The sequence below is a fragment of the Odocoileus virginianus genome, chromosome 9, assembly GCF_023699985.2.
Source record: "Odocoileus virginianus isolate 20LAN1187 ecotype Illinois chromosome 9, Ovbor_1.2, whole genome shotgun sequence".
In the NCBI taxonomy this organism is placed as follows: Eukaryota; Metazoa; Chordata; class Mammalia; order Artiodactyla; family Cervidae; genus Odocoileus; species Odocoileus virginianus.
Genome location: NC_069682.1, coordinates 61,325,740 through 61,339,822, shown reverse-complemented (window position 1 = coordinate 61,339,822; position 14,083 = coordinate 61,325,740). Strand labels below are relative to the sequence as shown.

The following is a 14,083-nucleotide window of genomic DNA, read 5'->3' as shown; positions in this document are numbered from 1 at the left end:
GACTCCATCCCCAAGTGCTTCCGTTCTGAGACTCTTTTGTTGCTCATTCCACTCCGGATATCAATTTCAGATTTAGTTAAGGTTATGTGCATATTAGTAAAACATATAAGTTAGCGTTGCAGAAAGGGAAACTGCAGGTTATACCATGGAACCCAAGGGCAAGGATCCAAAGGCCCCAGTGGCTGCTCTGTCTCCCTCTCCTCTCTTTAAAAAAAAAAATATATATATATATATATATAATTTGTCTCTCTGCGCCAGGTCTTAGTTGCAGCACTCAGGATCTTTTAGTTGTGGCATCCAGAATCTAGTTCCCTGATCAAGGATTGAACCCGGAACCCCTGCATTGGGAACTTGGAGTCTTAGCCACTAGAGCACCAGGGAAGCCCCTCCCTCTCCTCTCCTTTGAGCTTCATTTTCTCTGATGTCCTTGTCTCCCTCCCTCTCTGTTGTATCTGCATGTGGTCCAGGTGGGCTCTCCCTCCTCTGCTTTTATAACGTCTTCTGGTTCAAGCACCTAAAGGAGATGGAGTCAAATCGCTATGTCCCAGTTCCACATTTCAGGAAGAAACTGATTGGTCTAACTTGAGATCAGTGGGCCCCCTTGGCCCAGTCAGCTGTGGTCAGGGGCAGTATCATGGTCTGCAGCGCAGGGAGTGAAGGAAGGTTGTGGGCGGGGGTACAGAGGGATGGCACGGGCTGGAATTGACCCATGTGATTTGTACGGTTTATATGTTTAGCTGGTTTCTAGGTTTTCCCTATTGTACTTAATACTGTGGTGAACATCTTGACACAAAAGCATTTTTCCATATTGCAGATTATTTCGTTAGTTTTTTAAAAAATTAATTAATTTTAATTGGCTATCTCCTTAGTTTTGAGTTGTAGAAATGGGTAAATTGTTGAAGTATTTAATAGGTGTTGCTGGATTGCCTTTCCAAAGACTTTGTCAAGTTTCTAGAACCCCCAAGAGTATATGGTGAGTGCTTTACTTCCCTATACTCTCTGGCTGCATTAAATTAAAACAAAACAAAAAAAAAAAACCTTTAAAATATTTATTCCTATTTTTTTAACTTAAACCTTTTTTAGTTTAATATATGAACTGTAAAAAATATGGTTTATTGAATTCTTACAAACTGAACATAGTCATTATATTAGAGTTCCTTGGAGAAACAAAACCAGTAGGCTTTGTGGTTATGCATGCGTGAGAGTGTGTGTGTGTGTGTGTGTGTGTGTGTGTGTGTGTGTGTAGAGAGAGAGAGAGACAGAGACAGAGAGACTGAGTCCAAAAGCCTGACAACAGAAGAGCCAATGGTATAGTTCCAGTACAGCACATATAGCTGATATACTTCCAGTCTAAAGGTCATCAGGCAGGAAGAATTCCTTCTTACTCTGTGTTCTGTTCAGTACACCAGCTGATTGGATGAGGCTCACTCATGTTAGAGAGAGCAAGCAGATTTACTCTGTCTACCGGTTTAAATATTAATCTCAATCAAAAGCATCCTTGCAGAAGTACCCAGGATAGTGTTTGACCAGGTGTCTGGAACCTGTGGCCCAGTCAAGTTGACAGAAAACTAATCATCATAGTCAGATAACCACAACTACATCACGAAACCAGAAATACAAAGCTGATTGTATTTTCCATGTTGGTTGACCCAAACATTTTTCAGTATGTAAAGTATGCTTATTACCCATTGATCCAGTAGTTCTCTTAAGAATGTAACCAGTGGAAATTTTTACAGAGGTGGATGTGTATATAAAAAAATATTGCATTCTTAATAAAAATTGCTAAGACTTACTGAATATGTAATAGGCACTATGCCAACAGTTTGTTGTAATCACAACAGACTTTGAGGAAAAAATCCGGGCTGAGATCAAAGTTGATCACAACAACTTTGAGGAAAAAATCAAGGCTCAGAGAGGTTAAAAAACTTGTTCGAGGTCACACAGCTGGTAAGTAACTGGGCTGGAATTTGAACCAACCAATCAAGTTTTACAGCAGCATGTTTTGGGGGTTTTTTTGAAGTATAGTTGCCATACAATATTATATAAGTTACAGGTGTGTAATATAGTGATTCATGATTTTTAAAGTTTATACTCCATTTGTAATTATTATTAATATTGACTATATTCCCTGTGCTGTAAAATATATCCTAGTAGCTTGTTTTTATTCCTAATAATTTGTACCTCTTAATCCCCTACCTCTATTTTGCCTCTTCCTCCTTCCCTCTCACCACTGGTAACCATGAGTTTGTTCCCTATATCTGTGGGTCTGATGTTTTTTTGTTTACAAGTTTGTTGTATTTTTTAGATTCCATATATAAGTGGTGTTAGTATTTGTCTTCCCCTGTCTAACTTAGCTTTACCTAGTATAATGCCCTCCAAGTCTATCCACGGTACTGCAAATGGCAAAATTACATTTTTTAAATAGTTGAGTAGCATTCTATCCATTCATCTATTGATGGACACTTAGGTTTCCATATCTTGGCAATTGTAACTGATGTATAGCAGCACTTTTAACCATTATCCCTATGTGTTGGTCATAGTAATAAATTTAGAAACTACGTAAAACACACATAAAAAATGAGTTGGATAAATAAATTAAGCTATTTCCATTCATTGTAATACTGTGTGGCCATTAAAAAGAAAGAGATCTGGACATACATAATGACAAGAAAAGTATTCATGTTTTTGCGATTACAAAGTAAGCTATAGGAGTTGAGATCATTTTGGTAAAGGTATGTTCCAGAATTTATTTATGTATATTCCAGAATTTATTATATTCTGGAATGTTTGGGGTTTTTTTGTTTTGCTTTTTTGTCTGTACTGGGTCTTTTTTGCGGCATACAGGCTTTTGCTGGATTTCTGTCTAGCTGCAGTGCATGCGCTTAGTTGCCCCCATGGTATATGGGATCTTAGTTCCTCGACCAGGGATCGAACCCAAGTCACCTGCATTGGAAGGTGGATTCTTTTTTTTTTTTGGAAGGTGGATTCTTAACCACTGGACCACCAGGGAAGTCCCTGGAACGTTATTTATGAACACTCATTACTGCTTTATTTATGAACGTTCATTACTGCTCTAATGGGAGAAAATAAGTTTTTAAAATTGGTTCAAAGAGGGGCTACAGGGATGGGATGTGGAGGGAGGTGGGAGGGGGGATCAGGATGGGGAACAAATGTAAATCCATGGCTGATTCATGTCAATGTATGGCAAAAGCCACTACAATATTGTAAAGTAATTAGCCTCCAACTAATAAAAATAAATGAAAATAAATAAATAACTGAAAAAAAAAGAGGGGCTCCAGCTCCTAGGAACTGCACAGCAGAGTCCAAATTCCCGGCCTGGATGGCCACCCAGTCCCTGGGGGGGTGGGGGGGCGCTGTTAGTGCCTCCTGGCACCTCCTGACTTCTTCTTCTCTCCCCCCAGGATGCAGTGTGTGACTGCAGCACCCAGTCTCTCGCCTCCTGCTTCGCCCGGCCATCCCGCTCTGCCATCCGCCACTCTCCTTCCAAGTGCAGGCTGCACCCTTCAGAGTCTGGCTGGGGTGGGGAGGAGCGGGCAGCCCCGCCCAGCGAGTGATAGAGCAGCCGAGCTCCTCACCTCGACCAGCCCCCGTCCCTGGACAGCCGAAGAGAACCAGTGGAGAGGAGAAGTCGCTCGGGGCCCGCGAGCTCCATGCATCTCTCGCCCTGGAGGGCTGCATCTCTGCCATGGAAGCGCTTTCCCAGCCAGGTAAAGCGGGGTCTCCTGCTGACTGCTGGGTGGTGATATCTGACTTCCCAGGGGAAGGCAGCGAGTGGGAGAAAGACCAAAACTGGGCTTCGGAAGCATCTCCAGAGAGATTCATTGAGAGCTGATCCCTGGGTCGTAAGTTGGGAGAGCCTTGCCTGGTTCCACCCACTTCTCAGAAGAGCCAAGGAAAGGATCCACTTCCGGCCATGAGCCTCATGGAAAAGGGCTCACAGAGATGTTCCCAGCCAACCACATCCCTCTTCACCGGGAGGAAACACCGATGAGAAGAATAGGCTTTGCTCTAGGGCTCAATGTGGGGTGTCTGATGGAGCTGAGCTGGGCATCACCCCATCCCTCTCTTCCTTCCGCCACCACCTCCTCCCCCCAGCCCCACTGCTCTGGATTGCTGCAGCTCTAGGGGATATGATAGGGCAGTAGCCAGGGTCAAGTATCTGCTTAGAATCCTGGGGCCCTGGATCTCCCTGCCCGTAGCTCAGATGCAGCAAGACCTAGAATGTGAGGTAGGAATGTGCGGGGCCCAGGGTCAGGGAGCCACTGGAACTGCCTTTCTTGCCAAGGTGACTTGGGGGGACCCCAGCCTTCCCAGGAGATTCCTTGAGGACAGACATAGGTAGAGTCCATCTCAAGACCTGGTGCACAGATAAATAAATGCCTAATTGCCCACTGCCTTGATTGCTGGGGGCTCTTTCCCCAGCACCCTGGAGGGGTGCCACATCTCTACTGTGTTTACATCCTGCAGCTGGTGGAGGGCAAAGATATTCCCAAAAAGAGACTCCCAGTTGGTCAGATCAGGCCCAGGAGTCTTTTACGAGGCCGGTGCCCCAGGACATGGCAATAGACTGGGGCCTGGAAGCACATTTCTTGCCTAGGTTGTTTATTTTGAGTTTTTCTTACTATAAATATTTAAGGTGGTTTTACTTTATTTTAATAATTTAATTTACCCCAAAGTCCCTAAGGTAATTTATTGGAGGTTGAGACATGTACTCTCGCCACTGGGACAATGCAAGGCTTTAACACGATGGATGGGCGCAGGGTCCCCTCTGAGGACAAGACAACTCAGCAGGCGAGCTCTGGTCTCTTGGTTCAGGTTTGGAGGGGGCCCCAGCAGAGCTCCCCACAAATCTGCTGACCCTTTGGCCTCAGAGCATCACTTTTATGCTCCACACCTGCTACTTGCCTGACCCCCAGCTGTGAGTTTGTAAATACTCACAGACAGGACGGAGGGCTGGACCAGCAGCACTGCTTTCCAATCACTTCCCATTTTCCTTCTCATTTTCCTCCCTCCTTCTCACACCTTTTTTTTTTTTTTGGTTTCTGATGAGTCCAACACAGATTACTAAGGCTTTATCAAAAGCATGGAGATCTCTCCAAGTTCCCTAAGTGAGAACTCGCAGGAAAACAGGACTGAACTTCGAGAATGTTGTTTATTGCAGCTTTGCACATGGATCTGAGAGTGTCTGCCAGCCTGCCTCAGTTCTCACCAGCCTCCAGCCTTTTCACCAGCTTCTCTCCTTAGCCTTATGGACTCTCCAGGCTCGTCTCTCAGCCCCAACCCCACTGCCCGCCCTTCCCCCTGTCGCGTGTGAGCTGACTGAGCCACCAGGCGGGTTGCAGCATGGCTCAGGGCAGGGGAGAACGCAGAGGGCCTCCCTCCTGGTGCCAGTGAACCCATTTTGGCTGCACACATGCCTGCATATCTGCGTGTGACTGGCTGGGGGCTCAGAGTGTAAACATCAGGATAAAGTGGCTCATCTTTGAATTTTCCATCAGGAAGACCGAAAGCCAGCATCTTTGCTAGTGTGCCCCCAGGACTTAGGAGATGCCTCTGCACTCCCACCCACCAGCCCCCAGTCTTGCCCTTTCTGGAGCACCTGGACCAGTTACCCAAATACCTTCATGTCCATTGCCTATCAGCAGAACTTTGGGGTCACGTTAGTACAACCAGCCACTTCCTCGTACCATAGTGACCTGTGTGGGCAGAGCAGGCAGGTCAATGTAGCCAAGGGCCAGGCCCCTCTGGGATGCCAGTGCTCCCACCCAAGAGGTCAGGGGACCCCTCCAATGCTATCCAAGGGAGGGGGTTCACACCAGGCCACAAGCCACCAGAGGCCTTCTGCCACCTCCCGGGGCTGCAGAAGGCCAGGGAGGCTGCACTGCTAGCCTTGGGGAGGAATCCTCACGAGACCTGGACCCTGCTGAGTGCTCAGCCTTACCATCATTGTTCTCACCCAAGATCGTCCTTGCGTTGTCGTTGTCTTAGCGCCTGGCCGCCCAGCCCTCAGCCAGTGTCAGAGGCCTGTCCTTGGTTTTCAGTAAAGTCCCAGTTTCTGCTTCCTGCATGCCACTGGGCAAGGTTCCTACACTGTTCCTACAGAAGCCTCTGGATATGGGGCTTGATGGGGTTGAAAATGTTACGTGTAAATATTGGTTTGATTTGGGTTTTAGCATTTTAATTAGCAACTGGTTGTGTTTTCTTTTTTGGGGGTGGGGGGTTGTCTTGTAAAAACTCTCTACTCTTTTGGAATGTAACTTCTAAGTTTATTTGTTTCTTCAAATGCCTTTTAAGTCTTGGTAACATTCCCGAAGCAGAGGACTCCCCAGGAGCACCGGGTCCCAGGAAGGAACACTGCCCTTTTCCCCTTTCTTCTTTCCTGCCTCTTTACTCCCAGCAACTTCCTTCTCTTCCTCGCCCTCTGCCCCTCTTTTTCCTCTCCTTTCCCTCTCTCTCTGTTCTCTACAGCCCAAGTCCCAAGGAACCTTGGGGTCCTAATTCCCTACAGGCCCCTAGGCTTGGATCCATTGTGTTGACACCAATTGGTTGAGGGGAGATGGAAGACCAGTTGGCATGACTGACCCCAAACTGGACGATCTTGTGTTTCTGACATCTGACCTCTTCCCACAGCCAAATCAGACCCTCCTGGGGGCAATGATGTCTGTACTTGAAATGAAAATCAAACCACTCTGGCACGTCAGTGGCCCCTAGATGCTGCATGCACGAGGTATCAACATTCAAGTCCCTGTCACCCTGGCAGCCATCTCCCCCCCAATTCTGTCCCCACCAAAGGCTGACCAATTTTAAAAACCCCTCCCAAGAGGTCTTGCTCAAAACGGCTCCTTCCCTTGGTCTCCCCAGGGATGGTCCTCTACCAGCTGCTCTCCCAGGTGACAAAGTTGAGGGTCCAGGACTTGACCCTCTTGTGCCCTGATTGCCACATGGCTCCCTCCTGCCTGCCCCCATCCACTTTTCATGGTTTCACCACATGGTCTGTTCTCCTCTTGCCCATCCAACTTCTGGGGCCTTCCTCCCTCTCCTCTCCCATTTAGAATGCTCCCCCCCCAGCTTTGCCAGTCTTCCAGGCCCATTAGCCTCCCAATCCCACCACCTCTTCATTAATAATAAGTCCCTGGACACCTCTTCTAGAGCACATGGCCATTTAGAAATTGCTTATCCTTCAGGCTTCTACATGCTAACTCTGGGAGGCAACCTTGGCAGGACAGGGTTTAGTGTTCCCATTTTATAGATGAGGAAACTGAGGTACAGGTCTCATTCCAGAGTCACCTAACCAGGAAGTCATCAAGTTCAGACTAGAACCTAGGTCAGCTGGAACCCTCAGGCCAACCTTGTCCCTTGCTGTGTTAACCTACTGCCCCACTGGGGGCTTTGTGTGGCTACAGAATACCCAGACTATGCCACTGCCCAACCCAGACATAAAACCAGTCTATCCTGAATCTCTGGACCTGTGTGTCTCGGAGGGTGGTGTGGGGACATGTCCAAAATGCAGCTTCTTGGACCCCACCTCACCCCAAAGGGCCAGGAATCTGCTTATCTAACAAACTCCCAGAGAGATCCTAAGTACCAGTGCCACACCACTGATGTTCATAGCCTTGACCATTGTTCAGTTGCTCAGTCGTGTCCGACTCTTTGTGACCCCATGGACTGCAGCATGCCAGGCTTCCCTGTCCTTTACCATCTCCAATTAGGCCATCTTTTTTAAGCCAAATAACTACGATGTTATATTTTTAGAAGAGCCTTGAGCTGAGAATTAGGGAACCTGGTCCTCAATCCAGCTCTGATTTGGGTTATCTATGCTGAGAATTTCCAAAAAGCACCGGGGGCCATTTACAATCTTAATCATAAAGTTCAGTAAGGCAACGGAAAAAAAAAAGTCAAAAAGCAAGAGGAATTATCATTCCCCAAATCTGTCTTCCCAGGTGGCACAGTGGGTAAAGAATTCTCCTGCCAATGCAGGAGACACAGGAGATGTGGGTTCGATCCCTGGGTTGGAGGGAGAAATGGCACCCCACTCCAGTGTCCTTGCCTGGAAAATCCCATGGACAGAGGAGCCTGCAGGACCGAAGTCCATGGGGTTGCAAAGAGTTGGACAGAACTGAGCGACTAAGCACGTGCGCACACATACACACGCTTAAATCTATCTGATGTGATTTCCATAATCCTGCAATTAAATTTTACTCTGGAGTTTCCTGGCAGCCATGGTAAAAAGGGAAGCACATCAACTTTCATGACTCTCATCATCCAGTCATGGGAAGTGACAATATTTGCCCCAGGAGGCAAACTCTTCTGCTAATTTAGAGCATGCATCCTTTCTTCAAAGGCCACTAAGTCAGTTGTGGTATGAACCTAAAATGCAAGGATGTTTTCCAGGTCACTATTTTAAAAATAATAAACTGCCACCGACTTGAATGACCTTGATCCCAGAGCATGTGGCTAGTCTGTGCCTCTGTTCCTCCAGCTGCAAAGTGGAAGAAATCCTACCTCACATGGCGGTGCTGAGGACCAAGTACAATACTGTGTGAGTCTACGTGGGAAAGCATAAGGTTCTACACTGATGTAAAGAGGTCTGATCACAGTCATTGTCCCCTAGTGCCCTCACTAGTCTTAGTGAGTAGAAAGGCTAATAAACTGGACCAACCCTCTCACTTAAAAAAAATTGTGGCCCAAAATGCATAATATAAAACTTACTGTTTTAGCCCTTTTAGTGGCTTTAAATACATTCACACAGTGGTACAACCATCAGGACTATCCATTTCCAGAACTTTTTCATCACCCCAAACTGAAACTGTACCCACTAAACAGTAACTCCCCATCCTTCCCTCAGGCCCCTGATAACCTATATTCTACTTTCTGTCTCTATGAATTTACCTATTCTAAGTATTCTAAGTGGAATCATACAGTGTTGGTCCTTTTTTGTCAAACCCCTCCCTTTTTTGGATGAGGAATCCAGCCCAGAGAAGGGAGTTCCTCACCCAAGGTCACACAGCAAACTGGAGGCAGAGTCAGGACCAGAATTCAGGTTTCCTGACTCCCACCAGGTTCTGCATCCCTGGGGGTGAGTGAGACCCCACCTACCATTCCCTGATCTTGGCTGAACCTTGTCTTCTCTCTGGGCTCAGCCTGTTTGCTTCCCACCACCCATCCATCCTTTGTTTTATCACCTTCCTCCAAAGCCTCCCCTCCTCCTGCCTCCTCTTCTCTGATTCCCACCAGCAGACCCAGTGGCCCTGACCCATGGCCAGGTTTTCCTCTTCTGAGCCGCAGGCTTCTTTGTAGTACCCACCCCCTTCAGCCCTCCCAGAATGGCCTTCTATGGATTTCCTGGCCCCTCAGGCTCACATCCCCATCGTCCTGTGACTGTGGTCTCCCAATTCCTGATGTTTGCTTTCAGATCTGATTGTATTTCCTGGGTTCTGTTTTACTTTCTCACACTGAAGGGGGAACCTTTCCCCGATGCCTCAGGCTGGGCTTGGCCCAGTGACCACCCCCAGCCCAGAAAGACACACCCCATCCCACCCTTGAGTCCCATTTTCTTCTGTCCACAGCCTCCCGACAGGACCCCAGCAGTATCCACTGGGAATTGGCAGAGGTCACTGGGACCCTCATTTTGGCTTCCCCTATCCTGCCCAGTCCTGCATAGCCTAGTTTGTAAAGCAGATGCAGCCTGACTTGGGTTCTTCCCTCCTCCCTCTGGCTATCTGTCCATCCATCTGCCTGTCCATTTGATATCCCACCATCCTCTCTACCCTCCCCTGGATCTCTCTGCCTCTGAATAGCTTGCCCTGGCAGAACCTGTAGCCCATCCTGGCATTACCGCTTATCCCTTCTGTAGTATTTGCAGTTTGCAAAGTCCACAGAGCCAAGAACCAAAGGGGACTGGTAACAAAGCGACCCCTTGCCCAGGGCTCCCCCACCCCACCCTTCCCCGCACCCTCCTTTGTCTACCCCATCAGCCTTGCTCCCCTCCCTTCCTGCCCTTCACCAGCTCCCTGAACCCCAGGCAGTAAGAAAAGGAGCTCTGGTTTCCCTTAGCATCCTTGAAGGGCCAAAGTCATCAAGGCCTGACCATCTTGTCTTTCTCCACTCTATACCACTCGAACTGCTCCTGTGAAAAGGAATTTCAGCCAGGATTTTGGAGACCTGGCCCAGGTCTGGACAGTTGTCCTAACTTCTCTGTGTTTGGCTGGTTGTATGATTTTATGATGATGATCCTTAGGGATCCCAGAGCACCCCTCATGTTTTGGGGTCCTGCATCACCATCCTCTCTCCACTGGGCCCTAGTATCCTGGCTCCTCTCTCAGCTCCGCCACTGATCTCTGTGCCTTAGTTTACTTCTCCGCACAGGGGGCTCACCATAAGTCTGTTCCCAGCAGCTTCCCAATTTGGTGCCTCTAAGGCAGGGCCTTGGCAGCTGTGGCCCAGCTCCCTGGCACTGTCTTCTTAGGGCACCAGGTTGCTGAGGATGAGATGCCTGGAGGTTCTCAAAGAAGCCAGAGCATCACCTGGGAACTTGACAGAAATGCAAAGTATTGGCCCCACTCAAGAACTAAAAAACTAGAACTTTGGTGGGGGTGGGGGGAGGGCAGCAAGCTGGGGGTTTAACAAGCCCTCCAACTGATTCCGATATACACAGGCATTTACTACCTGCCGATCTAAACCAGCAAATAGTGTGGCCTGGTGAAGGACTGAGGCTGGTCCTGACCAGGAACAAGTGGGAAACATCAAGCTCATCTGGATTTCTGAGGCCAGGGAACCCTGGCCATCCCTACCCAAAGCAAAACACAACTGTGTTCTCCTCTTCCCAGAAATTGGGGGGCTGGGAAAAGGCAGGCATTTTTCCTTTCTCTACTCCTGGCTTGGTTCCAGTTCTACCCACCTTTCCTACTTGTCTGGGTTTTACTAAAGGTTGTATAGGGTTGTGCCAGCCAGGCAGGGGGTGGGCAGGAGACAAAAGACCCTGACCCTTTATCCCTTGGGAATCTCACCATAGGCTGATGGCTTCTTTTCAAATGGAAAGAAACGTAGCTTCTCAAAGACTCCTAAATCCCCAACCAGCTCCTCCTCCTCCCACCTCGGGGGAGACCTTGTAGACAGTGCCAAAAAGCAGCTCCTGCCCCTAGGGGCTAGGGGAGAGAGCCAAAAGCCATCCCTCAACCTGGCCTCCCCATCCTGAACCCCCGCCAGTACTGTGAAACCCCCTTCCTGACCATCCTGGTTTCCTGGTGTGGCCTCTGAAGTCGTGGGCCCAAGGGGTCTCCCAGGGAAAGGCCTTTGGGAAGGAAGGGACCAGGGGCATCCTTGGGCCAAACTCTGCCTCTCCTGCCCGCTCTTTCTCCTCCCTACTCCTTTCTTCAGAAGGCTCCTTCCCAGGAGGTATTGGGTGCTAGACAACCGTGGTCCAGTCCGCCAGCTCTCCTTCCCCCCCGTGTCTTATTTCAGACATGAGTAACTGTACAGTGTAAACTTACAAAGGGTTTTTAATGGTTTAGATTGGAAATAAAGTATGTCATATGAACAGTTTCCATGGACTTGGCTTGTCTGATTTCTCACGTGAGGTGGGTGCGGTCCCCAGCACATTTGGAACTTGACTCAAACACATACCCAGTTGCCTGGGAAGGAGGGAGTCCTGGGAATGCCTCAGCCAGCTGGCTGGTCTGGGGTCACTTGAGAAGAACCACCAAGGGGCTCCCAGCTACTGACTGCTGACACCTCAGGGTCCCCCATGAAGGGTGGTAAGGCCACAGAGAAACAAATGCAGGTCATCAAAAATGGAACTGAAACTTGCTACAGAAGACTTTCAAATATTTATCACAAAAAAAGGACATGGGTTAATTATCTATTACAGTATAATCAATTATCCCCAAACATTTATATCACAGATGCCGTGGGTCAGGGATTCAGGAGCTAAGTTGTTCTGACTCAGGGTCTCCTGAGGGTGCAGTCAAGTGTCAAATCAGGCAGCAATCATGTGAAGGCATGACTGGGGCTGGAAGATCCATTCCCAAGTTGGGTTACTCATGCCTGGCAAGTGAGGGTGGGCAGGAGGCCTCAGTTCCTCCCCATGTGGACCTCTCCCTAGGGCTGTTTGAGTATCCTCACAACATGGCAATTGGCTTCCCTTAGAGCAAGTGATCTATGGGAAAGCAGGAGAGGTCACAATGTCTTTTATGACTTAAGCCTTGAAAGTCATACACTATAATTTCTGCAGTATCTCACTAGTTATACAAATTAGTCCTATTCCTTTTGGAAGAGAACTATACAAGGGCATGAAGAGCAGAAAGTGGAGGTCATTGGGGACCATCTTGGAAGCCAGCAACCACATGAAAATTACTTTTTTGTGTGGGATGTTAGTTCTCAGACCAGGGATTGAATGTCGGCCCTCAGCAGTGAGAGCATGAAGTCCTGACCACTAGATCACCAAGGAATTCCAGGTCTCTTTTTTGAGAGTCTAACAACAGCCAGGCCTGTGCTGGGCATTGAGGATAACAGTATATGAACCTGAAAAACAGGAAACCAAATGTCAATGGCAAAGGGGTGGTCAGGGAGTCGGAGGGTCAGGAAAGGCTGCAATTATTCCTAAGGTTGAGATGTTGACTAGATGAAGGAGATGGTGGTGTGTTGCAGGCAGGAGATGGAGACAACATGTTCCAGGGAGAGGGAACAGCATGTAGAAAGCCTAGTAGAAAGAAAGCAGAGCAGGATCAGGGAACAGGAAGAAATCACTGGTGTGGGGAATGAAGAAAGAGGCTGGGTGAGATCACACAGTCCCTTATGAGGGAAGGAATGTCTACATCTTGTGGACAGTAGAGAGTCATGGAAGAAATGAAAGCAGGGAAACAACCTAGAGGATGCACTGGGTCTGGATTCCATGAGGCAACAAACTTACCCACTGTGCCCCAGGATGGCCAGTTCTGGCTGTGTTCTGTTCTTGGGACATTGACAAGTGAGAAGTTGAAGGAGTGGGGTGGGAAGGGAAGGAACTGGGCTCCAGAAAGTGATATTCAGGGAACAAAGAACAAATCTCTGCTTCAGACATCTGTTGGGAGACAACATGCTAGAACCACAGAGTGGAAATGTCAGGAAGGCAGATTTCTGCCTACCACCAGAAAACTTTTCCAGGGACCCACAACTGCTATGGAAAGATGACCACAGTCACATTCCAGTGGTGGCTCATTAACCCTTCTTGCAGTTTTTGTGGACTGCTTGTGATTCAACACTTGGGGAGATTTCAGATCCCGAAGGCATGCAAGGTGACACTCTGATGGCATCATGCTGGGTGTTGAAGCAGCAGCGTGCTCTCTGGGAGCCCCCAAGCCAGCAACGGATAGTGTGCCAGGCACAGGCTAGGCTCCTGGCAGCACAGAAAGGGCATCTGCTTTACAGCCTGGGGCCTCAGAGAAGGCTCTCAGTGCACTGGATCCTCAACTGAGGCTTAAAATTGGAGAATTCTGCCAAGAAAAATCAGGGAAGGGCTTCTCAGGCCAAGATAACGCCTTAAGCAAAGGAGCAGAAGCAATGGGGGTGATGATAAGAGTGGCAAGCGATTTGGGGAGGGGGAGGTCTGCAAGGAGGTTGTAAAAGGAGAGATCCTAAACTTTTCCAGGTGTTGAAGGGGCCACAAAAAGAGAAAATATGCTAGAGGAGAACTGGAAAAAGTGGTCCCAGTCTGCCCTGGGAGAGTCATGGTCCACAATTTTAGAGTTAAGACAAAGGGAGAGAAGGATTGTGGCCCAGCGACCGGACAGGGCATCACTGCCCACTCGCTAATGTCTTCCTTTGGCAATTACCTTTCTGGGCCTCTGCTCCCTCATCTTGGAAAGGCTCTGGGCATGTCGAGCGCAAAGAACACGACGGTGTAACGGTACTCAGTCAGGGACTCTTCGGGAGTGCAGTTGTTGGGAAGGTGGTAACTTGGCCAATACTGGGCGGGGAAGAACTTGGACAAACAGGGCGGGGCCACAAGAGTCGCGAACAGCGGTTTGCGCATGCGCCTCGTGGAAGCGGCGTTGTGCGCTTGCGCGAGCCCGGGACCACCCCCCCC

General features: G+C 48.6%; 1 protein-coding gene and 1 long non-coding RNA gene across 4 annotated transcripts in view; one reads left to right on the top strand and one right to left on the bottom strand.

The window, feature by feature from the left end:
• MTCL2 (microtubule crosslinking factor 2) overlaps window positions 1–11,562 on the top strand; it is a 74,737-nt gene extending 63,175 nt beyond the window's left edge. For both annotated transcript variants that reach the window (XM_070472592.1, XM_070472593.1), the window contains exon 15: window positions 3,423–11,562. In XM_070472592.1, the coding sequence (XP_070328693.1) occupies window positions 3,423–3,575 (153 nt within the window). In that variant the 3' untranslated portion in view covers window positions 3,576–11,562. The remainder of the gene's footprint in view (window positions 1–3,422) is intronic.
• LOC110136395 (uncharacterized) lies at window positions 11,502–14,082 on the bottom strand. 2 transcript variants are annotated; one of them, XR_002313638.2, is made up of 2 exons: window positions 13,830–14,082; window positions 11,502–13,490 (listed from the first exon to the last, which is right to left on the bottom strand). It is a non-coding gene; the product is annotated as an uncharacterized lncRNA (long non-coding RNA). The 2 variants fall into 2 exon arrangements; XR_002313639.2 differs by having other exon boundaries at window positions 11,502–12,540.
• Window position 14,083: the final 1 nt, after the last annotated feature.